The 25,858-nt window shown below is 42.9% G+C and overlaps 1 protein-coding gene across 3 annotated transcripts; it reads left to right on the top strand.

Moving 5' to 3' along the window:
- On the top strand, nucleotides 1-25,272 carry OTULINL (OTU deubiquitinase with linear linkage specificity like). Of its 3 annotated transcripts, none has more exons than XM_058812765.1 (8): nucleotides 1-173; nucleotides 15,844-16,003; nucleotides 16,112-16,143; nucleotides 16,248-16,339; nucleotides 18,483-18,632; nucleotides 19,423-19,551; nucleotides 21,716-21,988; nucleotides 23,073-25,272. In XM_058812765.1, the coding sequence occupies exons 1-8, from the start codon at nucleotides 80-82 to the stop codon at nucleotides 23,250-23,252; spliced, it is 1,110 nt and encodes a 369-aa protein (XP_058668748.1). In that variant the 5' UTR covers nucleotides 1-79; the 3' UTR covers nucleotides 23,253-25,272. The 3 variants fall into 3 exon arrangements, with proteins under 3 accessions (XP_058668748.1, XP_058668766.1, XP_058668757.1); XM_058812783.1 differs by having other exon boundaries at nucleotides 23,107-23,295; XM_058812774.1 differs by lacking the exon at nucleotides 1-173 and adding an exon at nucleotides 3,864-4,081.
- The last annotated feature ends 586 nt before the right edge of the window (nucleotides 25,273-25,858 follow it).

The following is a 25,858-nucleotide window of genomic DNA, read 5'->3' as shown; positions in this document are numbered from 1 at the left end:
GTAGAGACTCCTTTTCTAACCCCAGAAAAAAGCAACCAGGGGAGAGAAGTCCAGCCGGGGGTGATACTCTGGAGAGGAGATGCAGAGGCAACATGACAGAGGGGCCAGCAAGAACAGAAACCACTTCATTGAACACAAAAACAGAAGCAGAATTAGCTCAGAGAGAAGAGTCGGTAAGTTCATTCTGCTGTGCTATAAATTTTGGCATGTCAACAAACTGGTGATCACCTAGAGAAAACCCTGTGCTGCTGATTGCAGCTGCATGGTTACTACTTTTACCTGTGTGTCAAACCACCTGACCTTGATAGTAGTAATAAGTTATGATAAACAAGGAAATGGTTCTTGACTGTTAAAAAGGGCTTGAAAAACTGAAGCAGGAAGCTGTCACCAGTTTTGCACCTCGGCTTCCTACTTTTACTGGGTTGGATGCTGCTGCCTTTGTCTCAGCACTCGTTTGGAATTGCTTACATTCTTTGTGCCATGATTATAATCCTGCTTCTCACCTGCAGATGAGCACAGCAGTTGCTTTGGCTACTGATTCGTGGGCTTAAACAGACCCAGGCAAAATGTCTTCACACTTGCTTAGCAATGGCTTTCAGTATAAGCTTTTTTTTTAATTGCTGTGCACTTCTCACATGGGTACAAGCAGAGGGAGGTAGTCACTGTCATGGCTGCAGCTGGGAAATGCCATGACCTGCAGAAGAACCTGGAGGTTCATGTTGTGGGAAAGTTCATAATACTCCCCTAAAGGAAGAAAATGCCATAAATATCCCTAAGTAGTACAACTTTTCCATCAGCACATAGCCCTGTTTGAGTATCAGAAACATATGCAAAATGCCATGACCAGGAAGTCTGGAGGAAGATAATTCAGTTTAGGCTGCCTCCAGTCTGAGCTCCCTGGAGCTGTCCCCTTGTCCCTGCAGAGCTGCTGCCTACTCAGAGGAAAAGCACAGAATGCATTATTTCTGCTGAAACCTACTGAATGCATGCACTGTGTAAGGCCTGCTCTGTCTCTCTACATTGTTTTGTGGGAGCAGATCCAGAGAAGGACCATGAAGTTGATAAGAGCACTGGAGCACCTCCAGGAAGACAGACTGAGAAAGTTGTGGTTGTTCAGCCTGGAGAAAGGAGATTGTGTGCAGACCTCTTAGCAACCTTCCTGCGTCTGAAGGGAGCTTGCAGGGAAGCTGGAGAGGGACTCTTTGTCAGGAGCTACAGTGATAGGACAAGGGGTAATGGGTTCAAACTGAAAGTGGGGAAATTTAGGTTAGATATTAGGAAAAAATCCTTTACTGTGAGGATGGTGAGACGCTGGAACAGGTTGCCCAGGAGGGCTGTGGATGCCCCATCCCTGGCAAGGGGAGTGGGACTAGATGATTTTTCAAGGCCCCTTCCAGCCCTAAACATTCTATGATTCTCTGAAATATTTTAGAGAAATTGACATTTTCTGAAGCAGCATGTTTCCAATTCTGCAGAGTCTGTGAAAGAAACTGCCTTCCAGTTAGCTGCTATTTCCATTTCTGCTGTTGATACCAGCTCAGATCTGGATCTTGTTTGCCCTCTCCAGGATTATCCTAACCCACATTCATCTCACAGGAACAGCACACACAGACCAGCCCAACAGTGCAGGAGGGTTGTGTGTTACCTGGCTCAGTCTTACAGTGGTGTTTATATCCAACAGGTTGTGTGTTACCTGGCTCAGTCTTAAAGTGGTGTTTGTATCCAACACCAAGGAGGGAGGCAGGTGGAAGCTGTCCCATCTCACTCATAAGGAGGAGAGACAACACTTTCCTGCCAAAGCCTGCAAAGGTCATAGAAAACTCTTATTGACTCAGGGAAGAGGTCCAGAAAGAGCTTAAGGAGAAAGAAAGGGCACTATGGACAGTGTTAGTTTAAAAAAGTCTCTCAAGAGGTTTCAGGTAAGTGATCTCTGAATGACTGACTGACTGACTGACTGATTGATTGATTGATTGATTGATTGTCCCAGGGCTTACCCCCATGCATAGAGGCCCAAGGCCATGCTCCAGATTGCAAATGCATGGGGGAGAGAGCAGAGAGCTGTGAAGAGGGAAGGGCTCACTGATACAGGGCTTGATCTGTAGACATTGTACCATACATTTAATCTCTCTCCTCTGATGAGTCAGCAGCCACATAAACATTCACTTTCAAGCCTGCCTGCACAGATAAATCATCAATTAAATCCTAAGATCTTAATTCTCTTAAGGTTAAGAGAATGTAGAAAGATGCAAACCTGGATTTAACTGCAATGCTAAACCATCTTCTGCCACCAACACTGGCCTGGCCAAGGCACGAAAAAAGGTGGAAAGAGAAGCTGAAGGATGTGATAACTGCAGCCAAGATCTGGAAATAAAATAAATAAATTCCAGCCGCCTTCAAGCCTTTGCAGGTGGATGCCATGCAAGCTGTACTCTGGCATGTCTCTCAGCTGCAGCTCCTGAGACACAGCTACACTGAACACAATCTGCAAGTACAGAGAGAAAGCACCAGGTAACTGGTGCTGTGGAGAGGCACAGAGGTGGCACTTAGGAAATTTTTTTCAAATGGATTTTTTGATGGAGCGGCACACAGTGCTACTTACACAACAGACAGCTTTAGGCCTCTAAAGTCAACTGTTTACTTTTGCTATTTTTAGCTGGGTTTTAAGCCTAGATTTACTTGGATAAATGTGTCTATGACTTTCTGCAAATGCAACTAAGTGAATGCTTGGCACACCAATATTTAGCAGGTTTTGCCTATTTTGTTCCTTGCCCAGATTAACTGAGATGGAGGAAGAAAAATCTGATATTCATGCCAGGTGATATAAATCTCTTCAGTGTTTCATGAAAAGTCTTGATCTTCAACCACTTTAATATCTTGTGGTATTTTAGGGGAAAAAACCAAACAAACCCAAACAAAATCCAATAACAGAAGATTGTGTAAGCTTGTCTTGGCTCTGTATGGGAGCAAACTGCTTGTAACTCTGTAAAAGACTTAAGTCTTTGTTAGGACCATCACAATTCCTTTCTGTTTATCCTGCAAAGTCCTTAATGAGATGGAAGAATACTATTCTTTAATGTGTAGCCAGAAAAGAAAGTATACCAGTCTATGCAAATTCTCTACATACATGTGAGAAATGACACATAAAAGGCTATTATAAGGGAAGGTACTTGGCAAAGGGGAATTTCTTTTTGGATGAATGCACACCATTTTGTTAAAGGGTGAGGGAATCAACATTTAATGGCAGGGAAAAAACAACAAATAACTTCAAAGTTATTAAGTTGTGGTTACATTTAATGGCTATATTTCAAACAGATGATGATGGTGTTGGTCTCCATTCAGGGAGCTGGAATCCCTAGAAGTGTTTCAGGCAACCCCATCCCTGGAAGAGTTTCAGAGTCAGGTTGGATGGGGCTTTCAGCAACCTGGTCTAGTGGGAAGCGTCCCTGCCCATGGCAGAGGGTTGGAACTAGATGATCTTTAGGGCCTCTTCCAGGTCAAACCATGGCATGATTCCATGCTGCTACAAAATGTAAAAGAGCGTGGTGTGACACCCGAGCACAGACAGTATCTCACTACCGGAGGAACGGCACGGGTTGCTGTGGAAATGGAGAACTCCGCTGGGAGACAGGCCGAGAGACGGTGACAGGGCTTATCCCTCCCTCCCGGCTCCCGGGCACGGCCGGGTGGGATCGGGATCGGGGCGGCCCCGCGGGATCCCCGCCCCGGGCGGTGCCGGCGCTGCCTTTGGAGCCGGGCGGGATCCCGGGGAGGCAGGAGGTGCCGGCGCTGCCTTTGGAGCCGGGCGGGATCCCGGGGAGGCAGGAGGTGCCGGCGCTGCCTTTGGAGCCGGGCGGGATCCCGGGGAGGCAGGAGGTGCCGGCGCTGCCTTCGGAGCTGGGCGGGATCCCGGGGAAGCAGGAGGTGCCGGCGCTGCCTTTGGAGCCGGGCGGGATCCCGGGGAAGCAGGAGGTGCCGGCGCTGCCTTTGGAGCCGGGCGGGATCCCGGGGAAGCAGGAGGTGCCGGCGCTGCCTTTGGAGCCGGGCGGGATCCCGGGGAGGCAGGACGAGAGCGGCCGGGCGGGTGAGGCGCGGCGGGGCTGGTGGGCGGGCTCGGAGGGCCCCCGGAGTCGCGGCGAGGGTTTGGCTTTATTTGCCGTTTCTTTATTTTCCCCCCTGCTTTATTTTCCACTTGACTCTTTGGGGGCCGTTTTCCAGGAGTGGCGGTAGCCGGAAAACTGCTCCTAGGGCTATCCCGGCAGGACAGCCCGGCTGTGCTCCCGCCCGTGTGGGGCCGGGGGCCGCGGGCGTGAGGGGAAATGCTGGGAGCGTGAGGGGCTGAGCTGCCCTGGGAACTGCTGTGTCCTGAGGGCGGAATTGGTGCCGGCATGCGTGGGGATCGGGATTGTAAAACAGCAGCGTGAGCCTCTTTCAGCTCGGGCATTCGGCCGGTCTTTGGGCCTTTGCTTCGGGGGCGGTAATTTATTTTTGTTTTTTTCTTTTCCTTACTATGTGCAGTGTGAATCTACGTGTTGCAGACTGGCTTGTATTCCCGTCAGAAAGGTGAAGGTTTAGGAAAAAGGGGCTCATAAATGCAGGTGTGTGTGATTCAGGAGGATCCAGGACGGGGCCGGCTGCAGGTGGTTCTCGGTGTCAGGAATCCTGAACATGATCCAGGTGGCCAGGAAAGCCAAGGGCATCCCAGTCTGTGTCAGCCACAGTGCGGCCAGCAGGAGCAGGGCAGTGATTGTCCAACTGTGCTCAGCACTGCTGAGGGCACAGCTCAAATCCAGTTCTGGGCCCTTCTCTACAGTAAAGACACTGAGGGGCTGGAGCGTGTCCAGAGAAGGAAGAGCAGCTGTGGTTGTGAAGTGTCTGCAGCACAAGTTCCATGAAAAGCAGCAGAGGGAACTGGAGCCTGGAGAAAAGAAGGGTCAGGGTTGACATTTTTGCTCTCTACAACTACCTAAAGGAGGTTGTAGCCAGGTTAGGGGGTCAGTCTATTCTCTCAGGTAACAAGTCATACCAGGAGAGATTTAGATTAGATATCAGGGAAAATTTCTTGGCTGAAATGGCGTTCAGGCATCAGAACAGGCCGCCCAGGGAAGTGGTTGAGTCACTGTCTCTGGAAATATTTATTAGACATATAGATGCGGCACTTGGGGACACGGTTTAGTGGTGGGCTTGGCAGTGCTGGGTTAACAGTTAGGCTTAATTTTAAAGGCCTTTTTCAGCCTAAATGATCCTGTGATCTCTTATGTCACTGAGAAGTGGTTGTTCAGACTGAGCATACTGTGCACTATCAACTTGCTTTTCTGCTGTACATTCTGTGGTACATTTCTGCTTTGATGGTTACTCATCCCGTTCTCATTTTGCACTGCCTTTCTTACTAAACCAGCTTGTTTTCTCTTTGGAGGAGCTGTACAAATTGCATGCAGCTCATACTTTCATTTTTGCAGTGGAGAGAGAGACAGATTTCTGTGGTATTTAGTGGGTGAGTTGAAGCTAGCATGGTGCTACCTGCTCCATTGCTAATTCGTGCAAGTACCGTTATTCCCACTTCCGTCCTCTGGCCCGCTCCAGTTTCAGCAAGTGGTGAAACAAAGAGGCAAAATATGTGAAACAGGAAGTAATGACAGGCTAAGAAAGCTTCTTTGTAGTCACTGAAGTGTGCTTCTTCAAGAATTTAATTTCTTTGCTAGTGGACAGATAATTTGATTAGAAACTGAGGGTGGTCTCCTGGTGGTAGGAGGAAAAGATGCCATTTTCATATCTATAAAACACTACCAGGTGAATGGTGTTGGAATTGATTTTGGAGGGGAGAAACAGCATGAACTGCTTGTCAACATTTAAATCTAAGTGCTTTTATGGATAAGTATCTGTATTTGGGATTTTTAAAAAATTAATTTTTGTAGTTCTGAGATTTTTTGCCATTTTTGGATATAAGGGGATTTTGACTTTAACTGTTTGGAATATGTTAAAGTGAAAAAACACCACCACCTGCCTAGGTGGTGTTCATTTTCCATTCAGCATCACGACTTTCTGTCCACCTGTTTCTTAGATAGTTTCCAGTTGAATCTTCACATCTTATCTACCAAGGATCAGACAACAAACATGAAAGGGTTTTTCCAAAATGTATGCAGTTTTTCTTGAGCTTAATGTTTGAAAATGTTTGATCTTGCATGACTACCCAGGCAAATGAGTTGAGATTTCAGAAATACTTGTGCTGAACCTCCTGACCCCACACAGCTGAACTGTGGGAGTCACGGTGCCAGACTGTCCTAGGAGAGATTATTATGGTTATAATTTACTTGTTTTAAAAACACAGGGAATAACCAGTGCTCAGGAGTCAAAAGGGAATATAATTACACTGCTTTCCTTACACTTGCATAACTAAATTTGGGTGTGATTAGAATGGCATAAGGTTTACCTTAAGGAGCTTCTTAATCTCCTCCTGTTTTAGGCTGTGACATTATTTTTTTAATTACCTTTGGGCTGCCTAAGTCATATTCTAGTGGCATTTGATAGCAGTCTGACTTCTGAAAGAGTTACAGTACTCTTTAAAGTGAAACACTAACCTGAGTTGCTTTCTGACATCTGGCCCTGAGTCACTTCAGGATGTGTTTTCTGCTTTGATGGAATTTGGGGAGGCCCAGTGAGCACAGGGCATCCTTTCCTCACTCCTGGCCAGGTGCAGCTGGCCTGGTGCCAGTGTGTAGCAGCAACAGGGAGCTCTGCCCATGTGCTCCACTGCTGGCATTCCCAGCATGGCAGATGCCAGTTCCTCAGTGCATGGTTGCAGTGCTCTGGATCAGACAACAATGCTGTACCTTTCAGGAAGACAGAGAAACAGCTGCCTGTTAGTGGAAAGGTCAGAGTTTCATGATAGAAAACAGGAGTTCCACTTCTTCAGCCACAGCAATGAAAAGCAGTCACTGGCAGTTTTAAGAGGGGTGTTTGTTGCTAGGAATCTTGTACCAATTCTGAGGTGTTAGAGTTTGGTTTGTATATTACAAAATTTGGTTTGATGAAAGGTTTGGTTTTTTTCCCCATGAACAATGTGACTCGTGACTGGACTATCTGTTGCTTGATAACATAAAAGCATTACAAAAAACCCAAAAGAGTTGTGTCCCAGCATAAATGAGGACATAAAGGAAGTAAGGAGACTACTGTCCACTTCTTGAGAGGGCTCAAGTGAAGGCAAACATTGTAAAATATTTCAAAACTTGTACAGCTTTCTTCATGAATTTTCTGAGAAATTTTGAAGTCAGCATCTTTTGGTTTCTTTTCAGCCTTATGCTGTGCTTGTAGCTTCTTCCCATTTTTTCACTGCTCTGCACACTATGCATTTTTGGCATCTTCCAGATCAGAGTGCCTGGGATTTCTCTGTAGCCTATGGGGACATGCTGGAAGCTCCTGACAGAGAGAGCAAGTGTGTGTCTCTGGCTCCTGTCCCCATGTCACCAGTGAGGACAGATGCCACTATGTACCTGTGCAGAGGGATGTGTCAAGCAAGGCAGCTTGTACTGCCTGCACTTTTCTTTCAACAGACATCTTTCTGAGGAGAATGCTGTAGGCTGAGCAGAAGACGTGTTCTCTTACTTGAGCCCTATTCTGTGATGGTGGAGGGTTAAAGGTGTGGCAAGATGTGGCTGTATGTGCTCAGTCTCTGGTCCTTTTGCTAGTTCTTCTTCAGCAGGACCCCATCTCAAGTGCCCTGTCCATACATAGCATGTTGCTAAGGTTTTCCACATATTTGAAGTGTTCAGCATTTATGTTTCCAGGGCAGGGTAGTCGCATTGGGTAAATGATGCTTTGAAAGTGGGAAATGTGTACCTTAGCATCAAACTAGTGCCTTGATATGATGTCGTGTCTATGTGGCTTTGACCATCATCAAGTCTGCCCTTGTATCTGTGCAGCAAAGCAGCTCCAAGGCAAGGTGCTTGGCACTGCCTGAAGGTCAGCTGCCACCAGGAAACCACAGAATGGTTTGGGTTGGAAGGGACCTTGCAGTCCATTTGGTTCCAACCCCCTGCCATGCACAGGGACACTTTTCACTAGACAGGCTGCTCAGAACTCCATCCAACCTGGCCTTAAACACTTTCAGGGATGTGACATCCACCACTTCTTTGGGCAGCCTGTCCCAGTGCCTCACCAGCCTCACAGTGAAGAATCTACCTAATATCTAACCTAAGCCTGCCCTCTTTCAATCTAAAGCCATCACCCCTTATGTCACTAAATTCCTTCATAAAAAGTCCATCTTTGCTGTAGGCCCCTTTAGGTACTGGAAGGTGCTATAAGGTCTTCTAGGAGCCTTCCAGGCTGAACAACTACAGCTCTTTTAGTCTGTTCTTATTAGAGACGTGCTTCATCCCCCTGGTCATCCTCATGGCCTCCTCCATGGACCTTGCACCATTAGGTCCACATCCTTCTAATTCCAGGGGTCTCAGAGCTGGATGCAGTACTGCAGGTGGGGTCTCACCACAGGGGAGGGCAGAATCACCTCCCTCGAATGGCCAGCAAGGTTTTAATTGCCAAGTTTGTGCAAAATCAGTCTTTTGCAAACTTAAACACTGGTTTCAAGATCGATCAAGATAGATCAAGATCAGGTCTATCTGTACGACAAAGAGAAGCCCTACCTGCTTTTCCCAGTTTTGCTCTGAGCACAGCACCACGCCAGGGGTTTGTCTGTGAGCAGCTTGGAGATATGTTTATTGTTTTTCAATTGTGGTTTCATTTTGGGTTATTTCCTGCAAGTGAATTTCAGCTGTGACCTTCTTGCCAGAGGCCAAGGCCTTAAAATAGGGGGTTTCATATAAATGAAGAACTTTAAAAATTATACTGCTGGGCTCCATGACAGAAACTCTCCAGGACCCTGTATTTCATTTTCTTACTTCACAGAGTAAGTCAAGCTTACTTTGTCTGCCAAGTGCCAGGCCCTCAAAAAGAGCTCAATATGCAAGGTCACACTTAGCTGTATTTTACAGGAGTGCATGATTAATATTTTATTTAGTCCTTGCCATGTAGCTGTCTGATTTTTAGGCAGTTTGAGCAAATGCAGAGGTGTCAGGGAGCTGTGGTCTATTGATCCCTGTGACTGATGTCTGGAGTGCTTTGCTTAAAAGTTCTCTTGCATCCAAATGTCTGTAAAAATACCAACTGTGCATTAGCAGTGACAGTAATGACAGTGATATTATTATGCATGATAATACTAATGCTACTAATAATGTGCTTTTACAAGTAGAAAGCTCTTGCACAGAATATTCTGAGTTCTTGGATCACCTTTTTATGAAATGTTTCTGTTAGATATGAATTTGGTATTACACTGAGGAATAACTTAAATTTCAGTGATTATCTTGATGCAGTCAGTTTTACCTTTCAGTATGCTTTTTTTTTTGTGTAGTATTTTAGGCCAGAAGTGCCTGGTAATGCACTCTCCCAAAAAGGCAGAGGACTCCTGTGTGCTTGAGCTAATTAAAATATGCCAGTTTGGAAGTGCTGCCCTTGGGATGATGGAGAGGGAACAGGCTTTAAACACTCCAGCTACTTCCATACAAGTACCATGAGCTGTGCAGAATAAAGCTGAAGTTTTGGCTTTGGTCAGACTGGGCACTGAGAGGCAGAGGGGAAGAGATGCAAGAGCAATTTCTGCCATTTGCATTCAGAGTGATGGCTTTGATATTTTGCTTTCTTTGGCCTTGCTTTGTGCTTCTAATTGACCTTGAAAAGAGGGGAGACACAAGTAAAACACTGCTGGAATAACTCTGCACATACCTGCTGAGGAAGCACAGGCTTTGTGATCTGGTGCACCCCCAGGAGATAGGAATAATTGGTGATTATTAATCATAAATTATATGTAATTACTAATCCACGTGAAAAATGCACAGCTCTGCACTATCTACACACAGAACTGGGTGCACTCAGGAGAGGGCCCTGCTCTGAAGACAGACACAAAATCTGTGTGGGGTGCAGCAGTCAGACCCAGTACAGAGATGGGAATGATGAGCAACATGGATATAGTTTGGTGAGATGGGGCTGGCTTTCTGCTTGGACAGTGATCAAGCTCAGAAGAGTTGACTTTTTTGTTTGTCACGGGTTACTTGATCCTGCTGTTTTCCTGGATATCAGTTGGGATAACTTTTTATCACCAGATAGTTAAAAATTCCTTCGACTGTCCTGTGTTGCGTGCTTACAAAGCATCCAGGCAGAGCCAGGGGCACTTCCTGCACTGGGAAACCCCAGGAGTGGGGCAGCTGCCACTGGGCCTCTGCCTGGAGAGACCAGGAGGAATGCTGCCGGTGGTATGCCCAGCCACCTAGTGACTGTGCATCCTTGGAGGGTGGGGTGGTTGGTGCAGGTCCTGTGCTCTCTAGCAAACAAGATTTAAAAATCAGGAGGAGAAAAATTACTGTTATTGCTAAGAAAGACTTAAGACTTCTTTTTCCCCCCCTAACCAGGTTTCGGTTATCTAGGCATATCAACATAAAAAAAAAAATATGCATTTATACTTAGGATGCTCAGGAGGAAAGTATTTCCTTTATTCTGTTATTACTTCATTCTATTGCCTTTATAGTTTGGATTCAGCATGGCAAAAAAAAAAAATACAAGAAAAGCATTTTGAGAATTGTGAAACAACTGTGAATGGCATTAGGGTTGACTCAACATGCAATTCTGCAGCAAGCAGAATAGGAATTCTTAGAGTGGGCTTCTTTCAAATAATAGATTTAGTGCATTTACGTAAGTTCTGTTTGAAGTGTACAGGCATTAAATAGCAATTCTGAATGGGAACGGATTTTTTTCCACATTAAGAAAAAAACAGTAGCAGATATTTCATAGGTTCCTTCTTTAAAAGGAGGTTATTTTATTTTTTAATTTTTTTTAATAGGAATAAGAGTTTTAGAGAGATTCATGTTTTTTTAATGGCATGAAATGCTTTTCATGTGTTTCTCATCCAGTATTCTGGACTGTAAATTCTCAGAAGGCTTCTGTCATGCTGTTTCTTACTTAAATGGAAGTGGGGCTAAGCATTATTCATCTTGGATGAAGCACCCTGTGCCTTAAAAAGGAAGCTGAATTGTACAGGAAACGAAGAACTGAACTTTCCTTTTGTTCTCATAGGCATTTGTAGAGAGAAAATGGTATGTGCAGGCTAAGGCATTCATTAATATCTTGATTATATAGCTGAAAGTGGTTTTGTAATTCTAGTTGGGTATATTTTAGGTGATCACCCAGTAGGTAAGAACACATTATAGTTGTTGCTGCACAGTAGCAATAAGTTGTGTCGCAACTGGATAGATACATTACCACCAGCAGTTCCTGTTGATGATCAGGGAGTCTGAAGAAGGCTGCTAGTTCTATATTCTCTGTATTTTTCTGAAAAAAAAAAAAAAAAAAAAGACTGAGGGAGCTCTAAGAGGGCTCTTGGGAAAGCCCCACGCAGAAGATTTGTGTAAATAAAACCTTTCTTGCAACTGATGGGCCTCAGTGTTACCAAAACTATTCTCTTTTCTAGATAAGTGTGTGATTCTACTTGTGGTTTGGGGCTGGCATTCTCATTTGCTTTTTGGTTTTTTTGATTAGAAGGTATCTGATCAGCAGACATGGTTGAACTTGTGATAAATCATTGATGATTAGAATCTTTGTCTGCAAATTATTTTCTTTTCCTTATTATATAAAGGAGACATCCTCATCTTTCCTCTTTGTTAGAGCATGTGAATGTTGCTCAACAAGTTGACGTTGCTTTATTCTGTAAAGGAAGGGGTTTGTAATGAAATAGTTATTGACTTAAGCAGTGCTTCTCACATATCTTGGTGTTTGATCTGTTTTCAGTATTTTTCTTTTTTTTGTGTGGTGCTGATCATAAACTGGGAAACAAAAGAATTTGTAATCTCTTGGCACCACTTAAAAAGACATATTTCTCTCTTCTAAACTCCTATGTGATATAATCTTCTGTAGGTATTGAATTTGTATAATTAATAATTTTTCTGTGTCTCCCTCTTGGCTCATTCAGTTGAGGTCTACGTACACATGTGCCTCATGGTTGAGCCTACTCTATGAGGGTAAGTTTCTTTGTTTTCCCTTAAAAGAGCGACTTAGCCTTTTCTGTAACATACCTGGGGGCTGATGGTGTAAAATCTGAAAAACAGCAATGTGCAGCAACGTGAAGAGAACTGCATGCACACCCTGAACACAGGCAGACTTGGGCCTCCCTGCCAAGCTTTGCATGTCTCAGTTCAGGGGTCTCCCTTCCTAGCTCTGCATCCAACAGAGGAGCGAGAAGGAGGGGTTCAGGTGGGGCAGCAGAAGGGCTGGCACAGAGGCATCCCACATTCTGCCTCCCTCTTTGAATGAGGGTGTACCTGCTTTTTGGGAACTGGGAACATAATTTTGTGTGATGGGAGTATGAAACCTGGCCACTTCATGGTGACAAGTGCTATGTCCTGCTTTCAGTACCAAAAAGACCATGAAGAGGAATGTCCCAAAAAGAAATCATTCTGTCATGTTTTAATTTGGGAAGATGCTCTGCTGTCTTTCTGATGGCCTTGTTAATGGTATGGAGGAAAACAATAAAGGGTGATTGCACCATCAGACATGCTGGGATATTCAGTAATGCATACAGTGCTGCCTGCTAGTTCCCAACTGATCTCTGACATTTTGCATTTCATCAATTATGCATAATTAAGGTGGCAGCCTCCAAAAAAATTGTGAGGGAGTCAAATGTGAAGCAAATCCTTTAGAGATTCTTCCTGAGTTACTTGAGAATGAAACAGGTGTTTCTTACTTATCTTTTTTTCTGGCCTTTTTTGTTGGTTTTTTATTTCTGCGTGTCTCTCCTGCTGACTTTGCAGGGGGCAAAAGCTTAAGGCTTGGCACTAGCAGGAAGCTGATGTGGCATGAGAAGAAAACATGGTGAACTACTTGCTCTGTAAGATAAACATTGCTATCAGCTCCTGATCAACTCCAGCACTGTTCAGCCTCTGTTCTTCCAAATTTCTGCATGGCAGAAGAGTCAGGCCTCCCTGTCATGCTGGTGCTCACAGTCAATCTTCAAGAAGATGGAAGCCCAGCAGCTGGTCACAGCACCAACTGCTCCTTAGCTGTCACTGCCTCCTGAGGAGCAGGATGAATTGTGCCCTTATCCCAGGGAATGGATTTAATGTAAAAATCTGTGGGCTTATTGTGTTCCCCCCACTAATGTGTTATTAATTTAATTGCTCATTGGTTTCTGAAGACTTCTGAAAGGTGCAGGGAGGGGGGTGGCAAGGTCTATTTTAAGCTGCTGCCTTCTTTAATTTATGCTTATGATGTATTTTTTACCAGCAGCACTTTGTGATCCAACTGCTACTTCTAAATGTCATTTGCTTGAATAAAAAATGTAATTAATTTCTAAATGTGACGTGAGCACTGAAAATATTAACTGAATTGCAGAGGGCTGTTCGAACAGCAGCTTTCCCATGACAGGAGGGAAAGTTCATGAAGTCCAGGGTATGCTGCAATACAAGTGTAGCAAGAATACTCAAAATCACTTGTTTGCAGGTTTTTCCATTGTACATTAGGCTTTCTTCTAGGGAAATACCCATGTTGAATAAAAATGGGCGAGCATTATTTGGTTATCTCATGTTCTCTGACACTGATTTGTGTTTCTGATGGAAACCAGTAACCCTGTGCTTCCCAGCACTCCTTGAAGAGCAGTTGCTCAAGCCCCTGTTAGCCATAGGCATTGAAAGAGAGATGGTTGAACTCCAGTAGCCTGAGGTTTTTTCAGGATTATTACCATCAAAAACTTTTCCAAAAGATTGCTTGATTCAGTTTAAAAACTGATGCAGAGCTGTCATCCTTCTGCCTATTAAAAGGGATAAGGGAAGAAATTTTGCATTCACGTGTATTTCTTGGTTCTCCATAATGCAAAGTATGTAATTTTAACAGATGGACCAGCTCTTGATTTTTTTTTTATAGAGCTAGTTTGTTCAAAATCAAATGTGGGAGTGGACCATACAGTCCTTTTACGTAATGAAATTAAAGTCTGCTGCAACTTTCCTTTGATATTGTTTATTTAAACTGGTGTTAATTTCAGTCATCATTTGGTTTGCATACAGCAGTGTAAATCCAGAATACCCTGGGCTGATATTGATCCTTGGGCTGATACTGATCCATGGGCTGAACATCTGTGAGCCATCAGGTTCCGTTCTAGTGGACAGAAGATTCAGTTATTCAGAGTCCATGGAGTTTTTTTCCAATGCTGATGCATTTATCTTAAAGAAGAGAGAGAAAAAATTGCAGTTGCTTGATTCTGCTGGGGTTGTCATTTCTCTAGGTAGAAGTTTGTGTGCTTATTGAGAGTGTGCCTACCAGTGGCCCCCAGGAGGGAGTGGGAGTGTGTTTATATGTGTGTGTGAGCTGTAAGAGGGAGTTCCTGGTTTTTCTATGAAGTTTTCCATTTCCAAACCTTACAGCTGATGTTTTGTTGTCTTTTATTTGGCATCAGTAATAAACTGGAGTTTTCTGGAGCTTCAGAACTAGCACACCAACCCCACCTCTGATTACTTAAACTTTATGGACACCTTTTCATTTACAGCTCTTAATGTGCCTTTAGTTCACAGGAGAGTTGAGGTCTGTGTCTCACCACCAGATGACTTGCATACAAAATCTTGTAATAAAACTTCTTCAAACAACAGAATATTGAGAAAGGCCAAGTATCAGCTCTGCTCTGTGTATATATGCAACAGTGCTCGTAAAAATGAGCGCATCACTGTTTATCTTGTTGCTAAGGTTAGAATTGATACGTGACTCTTTGATGGGATTGTTGTCCACAGTGCATGGGCTTAATTTACTTGGAAAACTTAAGCCCCTCTTAAATTTCCTGCTAAAGCCAGGAGGGGCAGAAGTTCAGCTGACATAAAACTATGTGGAATGAGTAATCCCCTCTGCAGACTCCCTGGAGAAGGATCTTTTCAGCCTTCTCTATGGATGCCTCTATAAAAAGTTGAGTTCTTTTAAGGTTTTGTACTAAATCAATAAATAAGTTAATAACAGAGCAGCTGTTCATCATGAGCTCTGAGAATTTCCTAAATTCAAATTTCTCACTTAGGGAGATGATGCCTTTGTCAACTGTTCAGTCTCCAGGCCCTCTTTCACTTGTAGGTCTTCTCATCAACAATAGACAACCTTCCCTAACCTTGTCTGTAATGCCAGGGAAGCGACAGAACCTTGTCCTTGTTTATGTCTGTGAAGTAAGCGTGTACCCTCTCTGTGATGATCTCCTGAGCTTTCTACCAAATCCCTGGGGAGAATCTTTCTCTGGAGTTTTAAATTGACCCTAAATTTACCCAAATTGAGGCAGGAACATTCCTTTAATTCCCCAGGCAGTCATATGATGCTTAGTCAGCTAATATTGCCTTATATGGCCCATTTGTTGACTACAAGTAAGTCCTATGAACCTTTAAAGTCGTGTCTTTAAAGCCACGACTTAGAGACAAAATAATGACAGTACACATCTCTAAATCAGCACATCCTGAAGTAAAAAAGAATAACAGTTTTTTGTTATTTTTGGTTTTTTTGTTATTGATTAGTGTGTTTGATGCCACTCTTCCTGGGACTCCATTGTAACTACATATGTAGCCTTCACTGTGTGCAGGATACTGTGGAAATGTGAACTATATGTTCCCAAGGCCCTAGAAACTTGAAAAATTGAAGTAAAATATATTAATCTTTTGCATGTCATGTTTTGTGTTTCATTTGAAGCGATATCATGTTTGGATGATCTTTCTTTTTGCAAGAAAACAAACAGAAACAAGTAGTTCAAAACAGTGATAAGATTTTTCCTTTCTCTTTTGATCCCTATTTTAGGAAGGCATGAGGTGTGGTCCTGGAAAACAGCCAGCAAGGAATCCCTGTGTCTCATGTGGCAAAAAGTGAAAGTGCAGCTAATGTTAAGCATGTCCTTCCTCACTGCTCTTTTTTGGTATTGCAGAAGGCTGTACAGCTTTTTAGCACAGCTGCTGAAACGGTAGGTTTTTATTATGCAGACTTTAATCTTCCACACTGTTGTTTACTTCAGTAAATACTGACATTCAACACCTCCTCTTTGACACCTGTTCCATCATTTGTGTTTCAGGTGGAGCAACTACCTTCAGAGGCAACTTATAAGTAAGCTTTTTGTTGTCACTCCACATTCATTAATGACCCTCACAGCTTCCCTTTAGATGCACAACAGCAGGACATAACTAATCTGTGAATCAATCTCAATTTAGGGAATCTCAGTGTGCTGCCAGAAGTTGATCTACTTGGTTATAGTGCAAGAGAATGGAAAGGAGAAACAAAGCAGGCCAAACAGATGAGGGAGGTAAGAGTTAAATTTTAATCTCTGCATGAGGACAGGGGAGAACCAGCTCCTGGAAAAGGAGTAGCACTCTCAGCACAAACAGCTGCAGCAGCTATCAAGGCCTGCTGCACTGGCTAGTCAAATGAAAAGCAAAAGGGACAGACAAACATAGGTCTAAATAAAGAATGCAGCAGTGCAGGTCAAAATGTAGATCAGGTTTTAGTCTTGTATATGTTCTAAATTCCCTCTTCTAGCACCAGCAACCTTAACAGGAAAAATCATCCCCAGTGCTAAAGCCCAAACCCAAATAATGTGGTTTGGCTTAGGTGCTGTTACTTGGCCAGCCTTTGATTTAAGGTAAAAACTCTTACTCCAGGGATGAAGGAAGCACCACATCCATTTCACTTCCAGGCTCTGAGGGTCCATGCTTGGCAGCCTTGCCCTCTCCAGCATCATCAGCTGCAGCTGGTGGCAGGCAGGGCAGGAGCTGGCATCTAACCTGTGCCAGCTTGGGTGCTGCCCAGCAGGCAGGGAGCTCGGGTGCTGGATGGTGGCCATCCCATGCCTTTGGGCACAGTCCCTCTGCTCCAGCTCTGCACCCAGCCCAGGTGCTTCTGTGCCAGTGCCTTCTCTTCCCCTGCACAGGGTGCTGCTGGCAAGACAGGCAGTTCAACTGCACTGGTGTATTTGACATGTATTGGCTTTAGGTCATGCTATCAGAATCTCAAAGCAAATGCATATCAAGAAGGACTTAAAAGGTGAAAAGAAGTTTATCCTACTGGTAAGGATAAACAGTAACATAAAGGCATTGTAGAAAAAAGAAGATAGTTTTCAAAAAGCTGGGATTGGATTCAGGTGATGAACAGAGAAAAGCTACAGTTTTGCCACATTAAATGCAGGAATGCAGCAGTACCAAGAGTTCACAGGACAACACACAAGGGAAAAAAACTATTTGGAGGAGCAAGTAACAGAAAGTAGCAAAACTTCTAATAAATTTGCAAGCCCATACTGGGCAAAAAGCCTTTCAGAAAATCTATGAGCCTTGTGGATGACCAGACCTGAAAAGGAGACTCCTGTATATGGAACAGTCAGTGGATGTCTGGTTGCATCATGTAGAAGTTGCCATGGTAAGGAGTGCATTTTAGGATGAGGTCTTGTGAGATCCAGCATATCATGCTTGCTTGTTCCCAAAAGGAACAATCCCATGTTTGTCTTGTCTCTCCCTTTTTCTCTCCTTGTCCTAGCTAAACAGTCCTTCTCCCTCTTTTGTGCTGGCTCCTGTCCTCTTTTGGATGTGGTACACTCAGATGGTGAGCTGATAAAGCAGGTCATCTAGAAAGAGGCTTCTCTGAGGCCCTCAAGCTTGCTGAAGCAGCAGGAAACTCCCTCAGCAGAAAGAGTTTAACAGGCTTGCTATCTCAGCTAGTACAGTAAGGGTAAGGGGACAGAGTGCAGCTGAGAAGTGGTGGTGGGATGGGGTGAGGGAGTAACCAAGATAAACCGAGGATGAGGAATTGAGACCATCCTGCTGCCCCCTTCAGGAAGCAAACTGGAAGTGATGGAGCCTGTGGGACTTGGAGAGTCCTCTCCCTAATTCTCTGCTAGTTTATTGCTCAGAATTGTCTCAGCAAGGGCTCAGATGGCAGCCAGTGGTAATGCAGAGTGTGTAGCTGGACCAAGGGCCGTCCACTTCAGCACAGAGCTGCTGTTGCTCAGGTCAGTGTTGCACCATGGGTTCAGGTCAATGTAAGGAGATGTTTTTTGCCAGAAGTAGTTTTCTCCATATACTCATTCCTGCCCTTTTGCTGCTGCATCTCACATGTCAGTGCAAATTGTTAGAATGGTTGAGGTTAAATCTATGTTGATCTGCTCTAATTTTGTTGACCATGTGAATGTTTACAGTAGCAACAGTGCAGAGACTCGAATGAGTTGCTGGGTTTGGAAGGAATGCAGAATCACTCTTAATGGGCAGCGCCAGTCCAAGGTGTTTACAAAAACATGGTGTTTAACATTTCTGCGTGTATAAATCTTAAAAATACACTGTCTTGTTCCCGTTGCTCCCTCTTATGGGAGGGAGTAGTTTGGAATTGGACTTCAAACAACATGGGGGTTTTTTCCAAGGCTTAATATTTTTTAGTGCTAATTTTTCTTGGTCTGTTTCTAGGCATATGAAGAATTGTTTAGGAGCTGTCATATCAAATACCTGAGACAAGTCAGGAGGGACAACTACAGTGTAATTAGAGCGGTGCTTTTTCAGATATTCAGCCAAGGCATTCCTTTTCCTTCATGGATGAAGGAAAGAGATATATTGAAGGTAAAATTAATTTCCTAAATGAACACATTTTAGCTATCCATGCACAGCAGAAGAAAGCTGTGTTCAATGTGAAAAGTGGTATGCTGGCTGTCAAAATGGAGAATCACTGTCAGAATTCAAAGAGAAGTTTTTCAAACCCATTGAACTGCATTTAATTGAAAAACTGTTCCTAATCTAAGTATACCGATGTGATCATGAGTCTAAATGATGTAACAAAAAAAAATAGTAGAAGTGGATGGATGAATGTATTAATGTTCCTGCTACCCTGCTAGATGTCACTCCCTTAACACAAGAGGTTATTTGCATCCTCCCCATTCACATCCATGCAATGTTCAGTGGCTCACTTAGGAGCTGCTGTGTTGCTGGAGCAGCAGGTATCCTGCCCTGAACTCCAGGAGCTTTTTCAGGAGACAGTGACAGGGAGGTGGGATCTATAGCTTTTGCCTGTAGAGATGTGTGTGCAGACTGGAAGGTGTCTGTAATCCTAAATACCTCACTAAATTTGGAAATATCCAGCTTTTCCAGAGTGTGGGTTATATATTTTGCTAAAGCATATTTTCATTTTTTTTTTTTTTGGCTGGCCCTGTTTTAAAAGTTTCTTAAGGACTTGGCAGTTAAGTGGCTCCTCCTTCGTAGCATTTGAATTGTGAGGTCCATTTACTTTGTTGTTTGAACTGTACAAACAGCTGATAGAACCACATTGTAAATTGTATGTAGACAAATTTATATAACCTTATACTCTGCTTCTTGCTATGGTTATGATTAGCTTGCCTTTTATTTTTTTTCCCAGCTCCCAGAAAAGCTTTTGTATTCTCAAGGTTGTAACTGGATTCAGCAGTACAGTTTTGGGCCAGAAAGGTACACGGGCCCCAATGCCTTTGGGAAGCTGCGCAAATGCATGGAGACCTTAAAGACAAACGTGAGTATCTGGGAAATGGTTGGGAGGAATAAAAGCCTTGAGAATTGGGTTCAGACAGAGTTAAGGAGCTTCTCCTGGTTGCATATTTGTGGGGCAGCCAGCCTCCCCCCCAGGTTCACACTGCTGAGTTGCTGGGAGGGCCATCGCCTCTCCTGCAGGGGAATCCAGGTTTTGGTGATCCACTAGGCCAAGTACTCAGGAGTTCCCTGCAAGTTAGGGAGGCCACTGTCCCCACAGCTAGTCCTTACCATCAAGTGGCTCCTGAAGTATCTCATCATTTTGATTAAAAGTAAACATGGTGTATGAAATGCTTCTAGATTTCCTCCCAGCTGGAAAGGAGTAAACAAACAATGAATTTTCTCCTAAAACAATTGTATTTTCTTTGCTTCTATCCCCATTAAATGTTTTAATCATCCATTTTTGCTATAATTTCTCTCTGTAAGCTTGCACTTGATTGCAAAGACCTGTCAGCCTCACTGCCCCCTCTGCTCAGTATTGCCAGATTGCCATCATCCCCAACCCAGGACTATAATTCGTATTTAATATAAGAATTATATTATAATATTCTTATTTAATATAATTAATATTTAAAACATGGGGAGATTTAGTAGCCCCAAAGCCTTCTGAAAGAGAGATAAAGAGTTGGCCTGTCAAGACCTTGCACCTTTCTTGAGCTCCTCTGGGGTTTCTGCACATCTGCAGTGGTAGTAGTTGTTAATTAAAAAACAAAACAAAACAAAACCCCAAACAGACTAATTAAGCTCTAGAAACAAAGCATGAGAAAGAAAAAGAGGGGATTAAAACAGATGATTTGGTCCCTTGCCTGCACCCTTGCTGTGCCAAAGTGCTGCATGTTCTTGAGGTGGGCCTGGTAGTTGTAAGGTGCAGTTATCATTTTGTTCTGGTTGCTCTTTGCGTTTCCCAATGTTGGGTTATTTGGCTTTCATTTTTAGCTTGTTGTAGTTCTTTTAGCTGTGGTAGTGCATGAAGCATTTAATCTGCATTTTGAATAAAAAAGTTTCAAGTTAAAAGAATGAATAAATCCTTACAATTAACAAATTGTTTCAAAGCAACTCTGTGATGCCTTATGCTATTACTGGGCATGAGGTATAGCTCCCAGCTTCTTTTTTTTTTTTTTTTTTTTTTTAGTAAAGATGGTGTTTGGCCAGTGAGATGGATTTCTGCCTGTTTTTACTAACAGGTTTCTTTGCTGCCTTTCCCACCTCCATCATCATAGAATCATTTAGTTTGGAAAAGACCTTTAAGATCATTAAGTCCAACCATTAACCCAGCACTAAACCGTGTCCACAAGTGCTACATTTATACTTTTAAATATCTCCAGTGACTCAACCACTTCCCTGGACTGCCTGTTCCAATGCTTGACAACACTTTTGATGAAGAATTTTCTCCTGGTATCCAATCAAAATCTCCCCTGGCAAAACTTCAGGCCTTTTCCTTTTATTCTATGACATGTTAGCTGGGAGAAAAGACCAACCCCCCACCTGGCTACACCCTCCTTTTAGGTAGCTGTAGAATGTGATAAGATTTCCCCTTCAGCCTTGTTTTCTCCAGGCTAAACACCCCCAGCTCCCTCAGCTGCTCCTCATCAGACTTGTGCTCCAGACCCTTCACTAGCTCCACTGCCATTCTCTGGACATACTCCAGCACCTCCAATGTCCTTCTCATAGAGAGGGACAAGAAGTGAACACAGGATTTGAGGTGTGCCCTCACCAGTGCTGAGTGCAGGGGGACAATCACTGCCCTGCTCCTGCTGGCCACACCATTGCTGGTACAGGCCAGGATGCCATTGACCTTCTTGGCCACCTGGGCACACACGGGCTCATGTTCAGCTGCTCTTGACTAGGATCCCCGCTTTTCCACTCTCTTCCTCTGAGCCACTTTCCAGCCACTCTGTCCCCAGCCTGTAGCACAGCCTGGGGTTGCTGTCACCCAGGCAGGGCCCAACACTTGGCCTTGTTGTACCTCAAACCATTGGCCTTGATCAGACTGGGGGCTGCTGCCTGCAAATGCTGTTGTGCCTGGGCTCTGTCATTTAATAGCTGCTTTACACTTAGACCAGGTTTCTGTTCCTGTTTTGCCATCTTTTGTGTTAAATAGAATTCTTAATAATTTTGCTGATATTCTTTTTCTGTGTGCTTTCCAGTGGGCTGAAATAAGTGCTACAAGAGATCATGAAGAAAGAGGAAGCATGTGTAATACACTATTTTCTGATGAAAGCAAGGAATACAAACTTTATGAGGCCATAAAATTCATCATGCTCTATGAAGTTGTCGAAGCCTATGAGCAGATAAAGAGCAGGGGCAAACCTGTACACAACCTTTTTAGCCTCCTCTTTGATCGTGACTCTTCATCTGACCCTCTGAGTTTCATGATGAATCATCTGAACTCCATAGGGGACTCTATTTGCTTAGACCAGGTAAGGATATAGATGAAAAATCACAAAACTTACTCCATCTTTGTAGTGATCAGGTGATTGTATTATACATCATCCATGATAGCTGGCCCATTTTTTTAAGTAGACTGAGGATAGCCATTTATCTTCCAGAAAAAAAAAAACTGCAGTAAGAGCGGACCAAAAATAAATGCTACAGGTTATCAATGACATAGTTTAGAACAGTAGTAACTTTGATATTTAAAATAGTTTTAGATTATGCTGTTTTGACCAGTTGTTTTGCTTTTCCTATCTGTTCCACTATGCCAAATCCTGTAGCATCACTTTTTTCTTCCCACCCTGTGGTTCTCCTGAGATCTAATGCCTATTAAGAGTAGGTAGTAAGAACTCTACTAATCACCTTTATAAGTTAAGCTTTTTGTTTCCTGTTTTATTATTAATGAGAAGTTCAGTGCTGACATACAAACTCCACACTGCCACTCTGCAAATGGTTTCACTTTCAGATGGCTGAAATTATTTTTTACAATTTCAGTTATCAAGTCAATTTTTACGTGATGCAGTCAGATTTAGGAGCAGTTTGATTATAACTGGACAAAGTTCTGCTCTGTCTGGCTATGCCCAAGGATATGAACTTTTCCCAAACCTTTTTTTTTTCCTGATTAAGCAATCCATTGCAAGAACTATCAATGAAGATGCTAGTTCTCTAGTTTCATATATGTGAAGTACCAAGAAACCTTTTGCTTGTGCTGTAATGTTTTCCATATGTAGCAAGTGATCACAAGGTGGCAGGCTTCCCATTTTTTCAGGTTGTATCAGTCTTGGTAACAGCTATTCCTTTCTTGCTCCCCAGTCAGCTGTGTGAGCTGGCTTGGGAGCAGGTTATTTATGGTGCCAGGCAGAGGATGAATGTTTCTACATGCAAAAGAGAATGGGAAGGGCTGTTGGGAATCCCCGCAAACTTTTAATGTTTTTACTCCACTAGCAAAAGAGCTCCTTCTATTCTTTGTCGGCTATTTTGAAGCTAAATGACTTGCCTTAACTTGGATTACCTTCAGCTTAGTTTTCGAAGCCTAGAAATAAATGTCTTACAGATTTTTTTCATTTTTAGGTTGAACTGTTTCTTCTTGGATACTTACTTGAAGTAAAGATACGAGTTTACAGACTGCATAGGTTTAATACAGAGGAATTTCAAGTGAAGTATCCAGCTGAATACCGAAGGGAATGGAATGAGATTGCTCTCGTGACTGAGGATGACCACTACTATCACATTCCCCTTTTCAGAACGTGAAGGACCAGTGACTTTCTTTTTTCCTTTTTATTGTATAGTGAACGACCAGTTCCAGTGAATTAGGTTTCTAATCAGCAGCAGTAAAATCTTAAGAATGCTCATTAATGATTACAAAATGGTTTATGGGTTTATTGTGTAAACATTTTGCTTTCCCATTGCAGATCAGTTCACCATCAGTCAGCCATAAAAACCACAAAATATATTGCTATACTATCTGGGACTAAAAAATGATGTTTGAGGGCTGTCAGACAAAAAAAATTGGACTGCCTGACAACAAAGGCAAATGTTATGCTGGGTTTTCCGCTGCTAGCCTAAGGATTTACTCTGACAGCCATGGATGGGTTATACTCAAGTGCCTAAAGCAATGACTGCCTTTCTCTACTCCTATCTGTCTCTAGCTAGGGAGGATGACTCACAGAGGAGGGAAATCCCGAGGTCCCACAGTTTATATTCCATGCTATTTAACTTGCATTTACTTGGTATGGGAGGATATAAACTGGGGCCTCTGCATGGCTGCTTGAAATCCACTTGGCTTCCCTTGTTGCCAGAGCACCTCTCTCCAGGGATGGGCACAGCAAGCAGCAGCAGGTTGGACTTAACTTCAGACATGTGAAACGGAGCTGTCTGTACCCAGTGGTGCTCCCTGAAGGGGAAGAACTGTTACACAGGGGGAAGAATCAGCACACAGGAATGCTGTGCCAGATGAATGGAAGATCTCCTGTGTAAGTGAGTAAAGTACATTGCTTTCTCCAAAGTAAAAAGGGCAGCGTAAGAGGTAACACCCAACAGAGTCACAGCCAGTGGCTGTGTATGGCTTTGGTCAACTTGTAAATCCTTTAAGGGCTGATTTCAACATTACCTGCCAAGATTTCCTTTGCAATTCATCTGGGAAAGCTCTGCATGGAATACAGGTCAAAACACTGCATTTTCAGAAAATATTAATTTTTTAATGCATTATATGAATTCAGCAGTGTTGCATATATGTTTTATCTTCTGATTATGTATTAATCTCCTTGCCTAAGATTGATATATTTAATTTAGACCTCTGTGTTTGAAGTAGTATGTCCAGGACAAGTAAATGAGATTTACCTTCCTACACGGAACATTTTGCTCAGTTCTGTTTTCTAGAAGAATCAATGTGTTTTGATTATTTCAAAATAATGGGCCTTAACTTGAAGAAGTATTAGATCTCACAAAATATTTATGAAAAGCTTACAATGCCACAGGCTAATGGTTATATTGAAGAGGGTGGGATTTATTAAGAAACAAAGCCTCTCCTTTCCTTATCCTAGAGATATAGCGGGAGAGGCAGGTTTGTTTTATTAAACCTGCAGGATAAAATGCAAGCCCGTAGCAGAAATGGGAACAGGGCCTGCAGGAGCCAAAGCAGCTGCATGAAGTATCTTCATGGTAATGCTTGGAGTCTGTGGAGTGTGCTCAGTTCCTTTGTGTAAAGAAAAGCTATTTTATCCCTTATGCTCCTTTTATTTGTGTGTATATGTGTGTATATATATATTTATAAGTACAAACACCTGAGTTCTCTATTGTAGCTGTTTTGTTTTCTGAAAGTTTGAATTCAGTTTTGTTAAATGATTTGTAGATTTTAATTAAGAAGGCTTGATAGCTGTAATAACTTCATCTCGTCAAAACCTGCACAGCAAGTACTTTTATTTATTCAAAGAAAGTTTTTTCACTGAATGAAATAATTTTCTTATTTTAGATTTGGTTTTGCTCTGCATGGGGAAAAGTTATAATACTTAAGTATAGAGTATTATTATCTATTTTGCATCAACAGTAACACTGACAGTTATCAATAAACTTGTCTATATTTTATTCTTGTTTTGGAACAAATAGACATACCATAAATAAGTATGTGTTTTTGTAGTGGGCTTTTTAATGATTTCCATATTATTTGTGTTCAGGAATACAAAAGCATTCCAGCTAAAAGTGATAACTTGTGAAAATGTACATTTTTGTGATCTTGAGCATATTAACAGCAGGAAATTAATAAAAATCTAAAACAGACAGTGGAATTTACCTCGCCAGTTTGGATGTTTGCATCTGAACCAGGTCACCTGAGCCAGGACTCTCTGCCTTGTCAGTGGAAGGCAGGGGCACATGGACAGCCAGAGGGGTGGGTCTCCAGAAGGGACTGGTTCTCTTCGCTGACTGCAGTGGGAGCTGGCAGTGACCAGCATAAATCTCTCTGCCCTAGGTATTTAAAGTTAGATGAGATTAATGTTGTCTCAAGAATCCAGAAAGGACATACAGAAACAGATCTGCTGGCTTATCAGGTGTCAGAGGTGCCAGCCAAATCATGCCAGGAACAGAAATGGGAGGTGAAAATAGAGGAGCTTCAGGTGAGGATAATCACAAGTCTTAGAGATAAATGCAGAGAGGCTCATAAGAAACACTGAGACAGGTTTGGGGTTGCACTGAGTTTGAACCATATGTGTGTGTGTATATATATATATATATATATATATATATGCTTGGTGATGTGTGTATGTAAGAAAAATCCATAAAAAAGAAAGTTATCTTCAATAAAGTGCATCTGAAACAAACTGGTACCTATGTAAGTGACAGATGCTGGAGGATATTTTCCA

Source organism: Ammospiza caudacuta, chromosome 1 (genome assembly GCF_027887145.1).
Source record: "Ammospiza caudacuta isolate bAmmCau1 chromosome 1, bAmmCau1.pri, whole genome shotgun sequence".
NCBI classification, from domain to species: domain Eukaryota; kingdom Metazoa; phylum Chordata; class Aves; order Passeriformes; family Passerellidae; genus Ammospiza; species Ammospiza caudacuta.
The sequence above is the reverse complement of the archived record's forward strand: the minus strand, read 5'-3'. Positions and strand labels throughout refer to the sequence as shown.